This window comes from Cydia strobilella, chromosome 19 (assembly GCF_947568885.1).
Source record: "Cydia strobilella chromosome 19, ilCydStro3.1, whole genome shotgun sequence".
Taxonomy (NCBI): domain Eukaryota; kingdom Metazoa; phylum Arthropoda; class Insecta; order Lepidoptera; family Tortricidae; genus Cydia; species Cydia strobilella.
Window position 1 is genome coordinate 7,406,389 of NC_086059.1, and position 13,297 is coordinate 7,419,685.

The following is a 13,297-nucleotide window of genomic DNA, read 5'->3' on the forward strand; positions in this document are numbered from 1 at the left end:
ATTCAGGAGTGTCAGGACACATAATAAGCATTTGAACGGACTGGGCCGTAAAATGCCGGATAAAACTGGTTTCAACCCTAATCCTCCCAAAGAAGACGAATGTAAATTCGAATCGTAACCGGCATCAGCGTCGACCTTAATTAAACTGTCAGCAACTTGGGAGTTACATTGACTCGTGTTTAGAATTACACAACTTATTTGCAGCCGTCGATACATTGGGCTCACGGAATTCAAATTGGGAAATGAAATCACAATTTGACGATTTACGTATTGACGTTTTTGAGATTCAAATCGGTAATTGAAATCACATTGTCGATGATTGACGAAAATTTAACTACCTAAGTGTTGATCATCTTTATTATCTCATTTAAACTCACGGGTATATACATCCCGGTCATTCGATAGGCGTGCGTGGGGATACAGATCCAACACGTAGAGGCCCTTTGGAGAAGTTTGCTGTTATGTAATACACCTGCTAGAACCCATTCGCGTGTACAAATAGATACCCGTAAATCGGTCCCAACAGGCGCAGGGGCTATTATAAACACAGTGGAAAAGAGTGCTGGTTGTGGTGTTGAAGTTTGGCTGGTGAAAAGATTGGGCTATTGCTGAGAGGTCCGGACACCTGCCATAACAATGTCTGTACACGTTATCGAGGCAGGCGGTGACTCGCCGCTGACTAGATGGGCCCCTGAAACTGCCATCGTGAAGACGACCAGGAGCAACACCGGTGTGAGCGGCTCAGGGGTGTCGAGAGGTGTGCGCCGCTTTCTACCCAATGGCTGTTACCAGCCACTATGCCAACTCGCGTCGCTTATTATTATTACGAGCCCATATTGCCCCACTGCTGGGCAAAGGCTTCTCTCCTATTCATCCACGTATCCCTATCCCCTGAAGTGTCTCACCAGTCTATCAAAGGCGTCAAGCTCGTCGCGCCATCTCTGACGAGGTCTACCGTGACGCCTTACAATTTGTGGGACTTAAAGGGCGGCTGTTATGGCCCATAGAGCATCAGGCATACGGCAGATGTGTCCCGACCACCCATTATGTTCCCATCCCGGCTTCACTTTAGTGGGCATTAAACGTTTTTGTAGAGACTTGTCATTATTTGTTTTCGAATAAAAATACAGGTTTATTACGTCCAAAAAACCAGAAACTTCAATTAAATAAGCAATAACGTGTCCATGGAACAAAGTGGTTCGAACATCCGACTAATTCAAAAGCGCAGTTCAGGGTGCCTAGCCAACGTGCCCCTCCATGGCGTAGCGTAGTCATCTCTCTCTCTATCACTCTTCCATATTAGTGCGACAGAGACAGTTGCGTTTCGTTCTCTACGGAGCGTTAACGATTGGCACGTTGGCTACGCTCGCACCCAGTTTCACTTCATATTCACATATCACAGTGCTATGCTACGCCATAGCTCGTAGCGAGTTAATCTCAACGCCTCAACTCTGTCTGTTTGTAACACAACTAAATAAAATTTCATGATGTCATTGAAATATGTCGAAAGTATAGTAGGCAACATAACATACGGTGACGAAATCCTTATAAAAATATTTGGCTGTCTCATACATTTTGGCTGGTCTATTTTCTATGGAAGGATATAAAAAAAATTGCGATTTCGTGGTTGGTCCCATAGTAAAAGTTGCTCAGTATAATCCCAAAAACCTCCCTGGCAACGGGAATGCACTTATTTTTTAGCCACCGTGTAGATACCTCCAGCCTCCATCAAACATTTCGCAGCCGTCTGCCTTCATTAAGGCTTCAAACGAATCCATTACAGCCGTTCTATTTATAACAGTTGCAATAGGGTCACGGTCGCCGGAACGTCTTAACCGACTCATGAAAGTAGGGTAATGTCAATGTCTTTAGGGTCACTGAGGGAGTCTTAAGGATTTTTGGGCTGAATTTGTATTTACCTTTCAAAGACCAAAAGTTGGGGAATCTGTAGGACAACAATATTATATACTGATTTGTACAGAAATTAATTGGTTTATTAGAAAACACAATTCCCCTAATGAGCGGTCGACCCAGTCTTACATTTTATTACAATTAAGTTTTCGCAAAGCTCGCTTAAAACTTATTTCAAATGGGTTTATATCTATGTACCTATAGAGTGAGCACTCTAAGCTTATTTTAGGTATTTATTTATTTCTCTATTTATGCTAAAAGTCACAAAATGTATGCCTACAGCTGAATGACTTCTAAAGGTTATGTTTGTGTTATGTTATTATTATTTAGTACATTGACCCCTAAAAGTCTCGTACTCTATTTCAAGTTTCTTAATTAAATCATGCTTGAATAGATTCAACTGGAATCAAATAAGCTACCTCGTTAAAACTTTACTAATATCACGGACGGTATTATGGTTTTACAATTTGTTGTTGTGATAGTATGATACGACATTGTAACGACTCGCAGACGAGTGTGTACTCTCTCTTCCGAAAATCTTCTTTTGCCAGATCGCAATTTTTGCCATTTGCAACTTTTGACATTTTATTTTTTCTCAATAGCTTCCTTAGTTAGTTAGTTAGTTAGTTATGCTGGGCATTTTCCGCAAATCGACATCCAATGTGCCTATTTTGCGTGAAACGAGGTAGCGCTACTCTAACCACCCCAGCTCCTCCACGAAGCCTAGCAAAGTCTTCAGGTTGCTAGTTGCCTCTTTTAGTGTGCATGGATTACCTAGGTATTTGCTCCTGTACACTTCTACCTGTTTACAGTCTAGGAGAATATGTTTTGTTGTTTCTTCTTCTTCCATGCACGCTCTGCACATGGGTATGTCAGTTTTACCCATATTATGTAGGTGTTTGTTTAGTGTGTTATGTCCTGTTATTAATCCTACTATTTTACGTAGTTGGCTTCTTGGTGTTTTCAGTAATATTTTGGTAAGCTTGTGGTTCAGTTCCGGTAGAATTTCTTTGGTTTGCCTGCATGTCTTCAATTCACTTCCTTTCTCGAAAGCATATTTAACCAATCGCATATTTAATATATAATACATAGTGGGAAATTGTGTTAGAAAACCTAACACGAAAATAAGCAACTGAAAAATAAAAAAATTGAAAAAATATGCGACTAGTTAGAAAACCTAACAGGAAAACAAGCCACTGGAAAATAAAAAAATTGGGAAAATATGCGACTGGTTAGAAAACATAACAGGAAAATAAGCTACTGGAAAATAAAATTAATGGGAAAATATGCGATTGGTTAGAAATGCTTTCGGCTTGCTTTCGGGAAAGGAAACTATTGAGAAAAAATAAAATGGTAAAAATTGCGAATGTCAAAAATCGCGATCTGGAAAAAACGATTTTCGGAAGAGAGATTACACACTCTTTGATCCCTAGTAGATAATTAAGAAACAGTTAAAGCAGTCTTAAGGATCTCCGACAAACTCGGTTTTCCATACAAACGTAGTTCCGATCTCATTTTAAAACTAGCTAAATTGCTCTGAAACTTTGTACTTACAATAGGATATCTATGTCTGTAATTAGTTTATGTAGCTTCAGATACCATAGTTAAATAAATACAGCGAATTTAAGTTTTTCATACAAAAAGTTGTTTTTTCTCTAGTTCGTTTGTTTATGAACTGGAGCTATATTAACTAATTTCAGACCTCACGTTATTGTATGTGCAAACAGTGCAAAGTTTCATTACAATCCAACACGTAGTTTTAAAATGAGAGCGGAACTACGTTTGTATGGGAAGGTGCAATTCGGCCGAGCTTGCCGGGGACTCTTAATGAATGAAATGTTTACGAGGCGAGTGCCGCTTGGTATATTAAAGATATAGGTACCTAATTAAGTAATTATAATAGTAATATCCTGCTTACAAGCCACACCAATGAAGAAGTAAAATGTTTTTCCACCAACATAAAGTAACGCTATAAGTTTCTTTCATATTGTAGATACTTAGATTCGTGTTTATTACGTAGGCCTGTAGCTACTTTCTTTTTTCTTTTCAGTCTATAAATTAATTGGAAACTTTTTAATTTGTTTTACAAGATTTTTAATTAAGATTTTCCCCCGAATATTGTGAATTGATCATAACTAAATCTGCGTAACTAGATGGCCAAATATCTGTGACGTCAGAACCATTAGGCGGTCAATCGATTCCTGACAAGATCCTTGAATTATCTCCAGGGAATTCTTACAATTTAACCCTATGATTCAGAGTAAAGTATCGTAACCAGAGTGACGCGCATTCGACATTTTAATGGAGACTAGCACACTTTCGGTGAAGCCAAAATCTGGCAGTTCACATGGATTACGAATCGTAGAATAATTGTAACCTATATGACTATAGTGTATTTTTTTGTTACATAAAATTAAAATAAGTAGTTGTTTTGCCGTGCAACATATAAATATAATGCTTACTTTTTATAAAACTGATTAAGATACTTGGTATGAAAACATTCTCACAGTCGGCATAAAAACATTTGTATTAAAAGAGTGAACATGCACACCTTGAGTTGACAATAACAATAGAGCTTTGTTGCCGACTGTAATGTACAAGCAAAGAGGATATAATAAGATAGAGCGGTACTGTCATAGTAACTTTTGTAACCACAGTAAATTCACTGCCATCTATCGACATACTTTAAAACTAAAAATGAAGATTTATAAAAATACGTTAAAATGTATTTAAATATAGATAAATGATTTTTTTATTTGCATTAATTATATTTATATGATTTGGACCCATGTTCTTTCACTGATATGCGTTAAAATTATAAATAACAAACGAAACCGTCAACGCCCTCTATACGAGAGTAGGCCAAAACGAGTGGCGCCATCTGATCGAGAATCAAATTTTCGTGATTTTCGAGGCACGTTTTTTCCTTAGACTGTATCCAATGTATCCATCTATTACGGAGTAATAGTGACTGTATGTGAAGTATTAACTCTGGCTGCGATTATTTATTCTGTGCCATATATTGATGTAATTTTTGATTTACTAAGAAGAATGGGAAGGGTATAAGCATTTATTTTGTTTTACAATATGCGTAATGAATTATTTGTAGTTTTGTATTAATTTTTATACATTTTAACCAAGGGCAAATACTATGAAAAAAAATCACAAGGAGTAGGATATAGATGGGTAGGATGACAGCTGTAATTTTATATATCGTGGTGCATGCATGGTAATGCATATCATAGCAGTATAATTTTAATATAAAATAGCTAGCAACAGCCGAGAGAATTTTAAACACAAGTATATTTTTTTATTTGGAAAACTGACAAGGGTGACGAAGCCACTGTCGCGATCTCTCAACGGGATTAACAGCGTATCTTCACTGCAAATAGTCTACCAGAATGTTCGCGGCCTAAAGACTAAGTTGAAGTTTTGGCGTCATAATGTGTCGCTTCTGCATGTTGATATTGTCGCTGTTACGGAGACGAACTTGGACTCGTCGATAGGCGACCCCGAAGTGGTTCCGCACGGCTGGTCGATGCTGAGGCGTGACCGGGGATCAAGAGGAGGTGGCGTACTTTTGGCTGCGAGACCTAGCATAGTTATTCGTCGACGGGCTGATCTTGAAACTGGGACTGGGGAGGACCTGTGGGTCTCTGCCTCACTCAATGGCTGTGAGTTTTTAATATGTGTGGTGTATGTTAAACCCAGTGCTGTAGATTCTGACTACATGACGTGGTTCTGTAAAGTTGAAGACTGTACGACTTTAATTAAAAATAACAATATTGTAATACTAGGGGATCTCAATTTAAATAGTGCTACTTTGAATGTAAATAATTATTTTAACTATTTTTTGACATTTTGTAACTTATCTGAGTATAATGACATAGTTAATGGTAAGGGAAGTAAGTTGGACGTAGTACTAGTTTCGGAATGTGTAGGAGCTGTGAGTGTTTGCGCAGCATCTGAAGGCTTAGTAGAGCATGCTGATGTTTACCATCCCCCACTTGAAATCGTTGTCACCCCGGCGCAAGGTGATTTGCACAAGCAGTGGAAAGTCACCGGTGACTCGTACGTATATAGTCTGTATAGTGAGCTTAGGGCTGATATAAAAAGAAGAGTTTCCGCAGCGTATGATGCCTATATTCATGATATTCAGCGACGCCTAAAAACGAACCCTAAATCCTTTTGGCAACATGTGTCGAACCTACATAACAAAGGCGGATTTGAGTCCAGTATTATTTGCGGGGACCGGATGTTTAGTGGGCCAGCAGCGGCGGGGGCCTTTGCGGACTACTTCAGTAGTGTATTCCTCTCATGCGAGCCAAAGCTAAGCGCCGTATTAGCAGGAGCCACTGGCAGCGATCGTCTCATAAGCATTTCTGGGTTTTCTGAGTGTGAGGTGGGACTCGGAGTTGATAAACTAAAACCGAAGTGTGCGCTTGGACCGGACAATGTGCCCGCGTTCATAATTAAGGCCTTTAAATCTCAACTTTCGGGTCCTCTAGCCCATGTATTCAATCTGGCGCTCAAGTCTGGTACCTATCCTCATAGTTGGAAAACTTCGAGAGTGACACCAATCCTAAAGTCGGGTGAAAAGTCGCGAGCCGAAAATTACCGTCCTATCGCCATCCAGAGCTCATTTGCTAAGGTATTCGAAAGTGTTTTGCACTCTAAACTGTACACTTTAGTGGATCCTTATTTAAGTGATGCGCAGCATGGGTTCAGGAAAGGCCGCTCTGTTAACACTAACCTTCTCTCACTCGTAAACCACGTCTCGAATAAACTGGACAAAGGATGCCAAGTTGATGTTGCATACCTTGATTTCAGGAAAGCGTTTGACCAGGTTGACAACGATATCCTTTTAGAGAAGCTGTCCGCGATAGGTTTTGACCCAACACTCCTTGAATTGTTTGCCAGCTACTTGAAGGATCGTAAACAATTCGTTCGGCTTGGTTGCTTTGACTCCGATCCGTACCCAACGAGATCTGGTGTTAGTCAGGGATCCTTGCTAGGGCCCTTTCTCTTTTCTATTATGGTGAATGATATCTCGAGCTGTCTGGTTGCTGGTAAACTTCTAATATATGCTGACGACATAAAAGTCGTGGTGGATATCAAAACCCCATCAGATTGCCAAAACATGCAGCGTAACCTGGATGCGATATATCGATGGAGTGTTAAAAACCGCCTTTCCCTTAATGTGGCCAAGTGCCATGTCATGAGTTTCACCCGGGCTAGGCAAGGAATTTTCTCGAACTACCTCATTGATTGCGAGTCTCTATCCCGCACTCATTCTATGAAGGACCTGGGGGTGCTCTTTGATCCAGGTCTTACATTTCATGACCATGTACGGTCGCTGGTTAAAGAAGGGTTTAAACGCTTGGGGTTTGTTACACGTATCTGCAAAGACTTTACGCATGTAGGTGTCTTTAAAGTTCTATACTCTGCTCTGGTGCGATCCAAACTGGAAGCAAGCTCGTGCGTGTGGAGTCCATACGAGACAACCTACATGTTAATGCTAGAGAAGGTTCAGAAATGTTTTCTGCGTACTCTCTTCAAGAAACTGTACGGGTACTATCCTTTCATGTATCCGACAGCTTACTTGCAGGGCACGCTAGGATACAACGCACTAGCAACGCGCAGACTGTTCGACCAGCTGATAACCGTGCTTCGTATCCTGCGTGGTCGCCTGGATTGCCCGGAGTTAGTTGGCGAGGCATGTCGACTATTTGTCCCGGACAAGCGTTCGCGGTTTCGTGCTAACCGGGTGCGTCTCTTCGCGGTCCCTCCCGCCCGCACGGTCTCGCGGCGCAACTCGCCCGTTTGCCGAGCGATGAACACGCTCAATAAGCTCGGTGCTGTGCAACACTCCTGCGATCTGTTTGCGGACGGCTGGAAGGTTATTGAGAGGGATTGTTTAAAAATATGCGAGTCACTGACCTAATTATTGAATGATTTAATGTATCTTTGACATGATCTTTATGTACTCAGTCCATAAATTTATTATTATTGTTTATCTTATTTTATTATTATTATTATTTATAATCGAACCTAGATATAGAAATGTAATGACTTAGGCTAGTACTGTAAAATTGCATTTTGTTTTAAATAAATTGAAATTTTCAGAGTAGATAATGAAGATAAAAGTTAAAAACCCACACGACGGCCATATCTTCCGTCGCAAGTTTCGCGCGGCGCGCCATATCTTGTTCCCTTCTAATTTCCTGGCTTTATGCCGAGCCTCTTAACTTAATCCCGTATAGATCTGTGAGTAATTTGCATAGTCACCAAACATTGCACCGCTGATATTGAATTAGAATCGATATCGCTTACCGGCGTAATTGCAGTGTTATCTGCCGACGGATTGAGATACGCCTCTATCACTAACCCGCTGGGGTTCAATGAGATTGAAAAGAACTATCGTAGTCGTATAATACATATATAAATGCGTGTATCCTTACTGACTGACTCATCAACGCAGAGCCGAAATTACAAAATCTAGAAAGTTGAATACACACAAGATTACATTTATAATGTGTACAGTCGCCAACAGATATATCGGAGCGGCCAAGGTGCTCACAAATATCTGAATAAGCACTCTAACGCCTTGACAATAGAGGCGTGTTCAGATATTTGTGAGCACCTTGGCCGCTCCGATATATCTGATGGCGACTGTACAAGAGATAAGAAATTTTGAGAAAATTTACCCCTAAAAGGGCTAAAAAGGCGATGTAAGTTTGTATGGGGTTCAAGTTTTTTTTAAGCTGGGATCTTGACTTTGAAAAAAAGTATTTTTCCCTTCACTAGCTCGGAAAGCCGCCTTTAAAACAAGCGGGGAAAAACGCATTTTATCCACTAGTGGGGAAAGTAAATTGACCTTGGATGGGGCGTGTTTAAGTAGCTTGACAGATAGCAAAACGTAAAACGCTCATGATAATGGTTCGTTCGATATTAATTATCATTAAATAAATGGTTTGAGAATGTAATAAAAAATACCAGATTTAGCTTTATTTAATGTTTTGAAGTCATAACCCTTAAAATTCCATAATAAACGTTTGTTTTTTAATAATTATGTTAAATATAATTCTGAACGCACAAGTTAAGTCGATGCATTTTCAAAACGCATCATTGACATTTCATACGTCAGAAATGTCAACATTGTCAACAAAAATTTTACTTAAAAACTTCTCACGTAAAAGTACAGAATTTCCAGAGTTTTTTGTTATAATATCGTACAAAAATGAGTGATTGCAGTTGATGAAGATGATCTAACTGTGGATGTTGCACTTTCCTCGCTATAGTGAGGGGAAAAGTTTTGTGTTACACACGGGTGCAAATGTATTTTACTTCTCGTGTGTTAAAACACTCGCTACGCTCAGGATTCTATTTTAACTATAGAATCCTTTCGCTTTTTCAACTATAGAATCCTTTCGCTTGCTCGTATTTCCATTCCACACTCGCGGGTAAAATGCAACTTTGCACCCTTGTATAACAAATAACTATTATTAAAATAGAAGAAAAAATATTTCAAAGTTTTTAAAAATTCATCCCCAAAGGTGGCGAAAACGGGGTTGAAAGTTTGCATCGGGAACGTAATTATTTGTAATAGTGAACTTGAAATGTTTGGTAAAAGACAATAATAGAAAACCAGAAAAGTGATATTTCGAAGTGTATTCCCTAAGGAAGTTAAAATGGGTTGGTGGAAAAAGGGTTGAAAGCGAACATTTAAAAAAAATTGTGTACTTGAAAATCTTCTAAGGGGGTTGACAGTTGACAGGGCTTATATCGAGAACATTTTTTTTCAGTTATGGGCTCGAAACTTTGTAAGTTGTGACAGACATATCTCATGCGTTGTATAACTGTTAACAAATGATTAACCGCCCCTATACTGCTATCATTTGCATAACTGTTAACAAATGATTAACCGTCCCTATACTGCTATCATTTGCTGCATTTCTATGTTCATGTAGAATATATAACCACCAATATACAAATCTACGCGTACGAAGTCGCGGGCAACAGCTAGTTTGAAATGTGTATGGGCTATAGTTTGCCGTCTGAGGTGGTCGGTAAGAAGTTATTATGGTCCCAAAATTCAGTTACCTTTTACTACAATATCGACGCGCAATTTTTTTAAAGATAAGTGGTAGAAATAAGATAAAAGTCAGGCCGTTGTTTCTGCAAATTTTGTCTGTGTAAGCCTTGTTGCCTAATTTTTTTCCATCTGTGGTTATGACACTTATGACGTTAAACAGGATTATTCTATTTTAATTTAATCCTTTTGATGTGTTGCCGATGTGCGTCCTCGTGCATATGAATTTGCGCAAATAAGATTGAGCATGGCATGGAGCGTGTAGCATGTGCAAATAGTTTGTATAAAAGTTGACACAACATAGTGGGCATACCTAGTGGGCGGAAACCAACATTAGAAGTTATGCAATAATGAAGTTATCTTAAAGTACATGTCTTCTTGTTTAAAGCACAAGTTGTTCTATTTATGATGTGACGTGTAGGTATAGCCAAGCTATTTATTAGGAACTAGCTATTATTGCCCTTCAAAACTATTTTTGCCCTCGGGCCTCAAACTATCACCATACCAAAATGTATCTCAATCGGTTCAGCGGTTTAAGCGTGAAGAGGTAACAGACGAGAGAGACAGCATTGGGTGAACTTACCTTAATAGAAAATTTAATTTCAGACTTCGCACGGGATGGAGCGCGGCACGAAGCGAGCCTCCGCTGACAGCGACAGAGCGGGAAGCTATTGCAGCTGTCGTGCGACGAGCAGAGAAAGTGGACGAGGTGGAGGCACGACGAGTTGGACGACTGGTCGCACGACTCGAAGGTACTTATACTGTCTGTCCAATTCTTCGCACGGGATGGAGCGCAGCGCGAAGCGGGCCTTCCCTGATAGAAATCGGGCGAGAAACGATTGCTGTTGTCGTGTGACATGCAGGAAAAGTAGACGAGGCGGGGGCGCGAGGGCGCGACGCATCGGACGACTGGTGGCACGATCTGAAGGTGCTTATGCTGTCTCTATCTTTATCTTAGCACGGGATGGAGCGCAGCACGAAGCGAGCCTCTCCTGACAGCGACCGAGCAAGAAGCTATCGCGATTCGCGGCTATCGTGTGACATGCAGAAAAAGTGGACAAGGGGGAGGCGCGACGCATCGGACGACTGGTCGCACGACTGGAAGGTACTTATGCTGTAACTCTGTAATTTATGTCATTGTACGGCATGAATCGTATAGCGCGAACCGAGCTTCCCCTGATTACCGCGGAGCGGGACGCAATCTAGGCTGTGATTCGACAAACTCAGAATGTGGAAAAAGTCGGAGTTTACATATTCCTATTGATACAGCGCTTTTAATTTCAGACATTATATAGCGTGAACGTACTTTTCCCCTCACTAGCTCGGAAAGCCGTCTTTTATCCTTTAACACAAGCGGGGAAAAACGCATTTTATCCACTAGTGGGGAAAGTAATTTGACCTTGGATGGCGTGTTTAAGTAGCTTTTGATAGATAACAAAACGAAAAACGTTCATAATAATGGTTCGTTCGATATTAATAATGATTAAATAAATGGTTTGAGAATTTAATAAAAAATACCAAATGTAGCTTTATTTAATGATTTTAAGTCATAAACCTTAAAATTCCATAAGAAATATTTGTTTTTTATAATGATGTTGCATATAACTGAACGCACAAGTTGAGTTGATGCAATTTCAAAACGCATCGTCAGAAATGTCAACATTGTCAAGTGTCAACAAAAATTTTACTTTAAAAGTTCTCACTTGGTCCTCACCGACTCCGACTCACGTAAAAATACACAACTTCTAGGGTTTTCTCTAATAATATCGTAAAAAAATGAGAGATTCCAGTGATGAAGATGATCTAAAGAAACGCCTGTGGATGTTGCACTTTCCTCGCTATAGTGAGGCGAAAAGTTTTGTGTTACACACGGGTGCAAAGTTGTATTTTACTTCTCGTGTTTCAATTCCACACTCGCGGGTAAAATACAACTGCACCCTTGTATAACAAATAACTATTTTAACACTGGTATATAATCCGTTATTCGTAGCCTAATGGACGCCTGCAACTCCAGTCCAAAAGTACTTATAACCCTATAAAAACTTGTACAATGTTCTTTGAAGAACCCATGCTGCTGTGTCTCGTAGGCAGAAAATCTATTTAAATCTTTTGAATAAACAAGCCGGATGGGCTATATCAACCTATCACATTGAAAGAAACAAGTTTATTCTTAACTTCGTACTGTAATCTCTAGCGGTTAAGTTTGAACGAGTTAAGTTTGTTAAGTCTTGCACTTTATACCTATTACGAGGCACATTAAATAGGAACTTTAAGCTATACTTTCTTTTATTTTAAGAAAGCATTTAATACCTGCAATTGTTTGCATTAGGAATCGGTTTGAAAACTTCAAAAAAGGTTTAAATATCTGTAAAAAATTGACTTGATAATGTTGCTAAATAGTGCTGGTATAAAACTTATAATAATATCTAGGTATCTAATGAAAATATCAGGCGGGGAACTGTGCATCTAACAATTTAACCGAATTATTCGAGGTGTGCTTACCTACAAATGTCAATATTGGTTGGTCTTCAATTAGCTTTCAGGTCCTACGAAGCCTTATTAGACCTGCATAAAGGCCACTGCCTTCAACAGGATGAAATCAATCTCCGGAATTGAAAGCACGTTTCCCCATAAAGCCTCGGGCTAATACGAGGACAGAGTACGCGCTAATAGGAATTAATTAGTTCCTTGACTTATTTATGTAATGGGTTTGAGGGAAATTGTATTATTTAGGTAGCAAGACATGTTTAACATATTCCCTGTCCCTTATATATAGGTATGTGACATATTATCCATATTGATTTAATATTAAGTACTTGTCTTACAAACTCTAACACGATACTCCAAGAATAGATAGGTATGTCATACCTATAGGCACAGGATACGTTAGCTCATGGCGCTGTTGAAACCTTAAAGTGCACATTTAGGAACAAAGTTCGTAATTTTTCTTGAGACACAGAGAAATTATGTAAAACATGCTACCTAATACAGACGTTTAACTTACGACCTGGACGTGCGGTAAGAAGTTTTTATGGTTGAAGATTTACCCCCTTATTTATAAAATTTACAAGCCTCAATCAGTCAATCATTTATTACAAATACATCTGTAAGTCAAAATTACAGATTAAGACAAAGGATAAAATTAACTAATTGAGGCTTGTAGCGCGTTTATAAATAATACTATTAAGCTGTCTTCTACCCAGAACGGATATCTCCATCCAAAAAAAAGCCATATACATTTGTCAAGGTTTTGAGAAAAAAGCGCCCCTCTATCTACCCAGGCCAGAAATATCC

The 13,297-nt window shown here is 39.4% G+C and overlaps 1 protein-coding gene across 2 annotated transcripts in view; it reads left to right on the top strand.

Moving 5' to 3' along the window:
* The window catches only part of LOC134750118 (synaptotagmin-4), a 57,993-nt gene that overhangs the window by 10,505 nt on the left and 34,191 nt on the right, over positions 1 to 13,297 (top strand). For both annotated transcript variants that reach the window (XM_063685225.1, XM_063685226.1), the window contains exon 2: positions 10,610 to 10,755. In XM_063685225.1, coding sequence (XP_063541295.1) covers positions 10,610 to 10,755 — 146 coding nt within the window. The remainder of the gene's footprint in view (positions 1 to 10,609; positions 10,756 to 13,297) is intronic.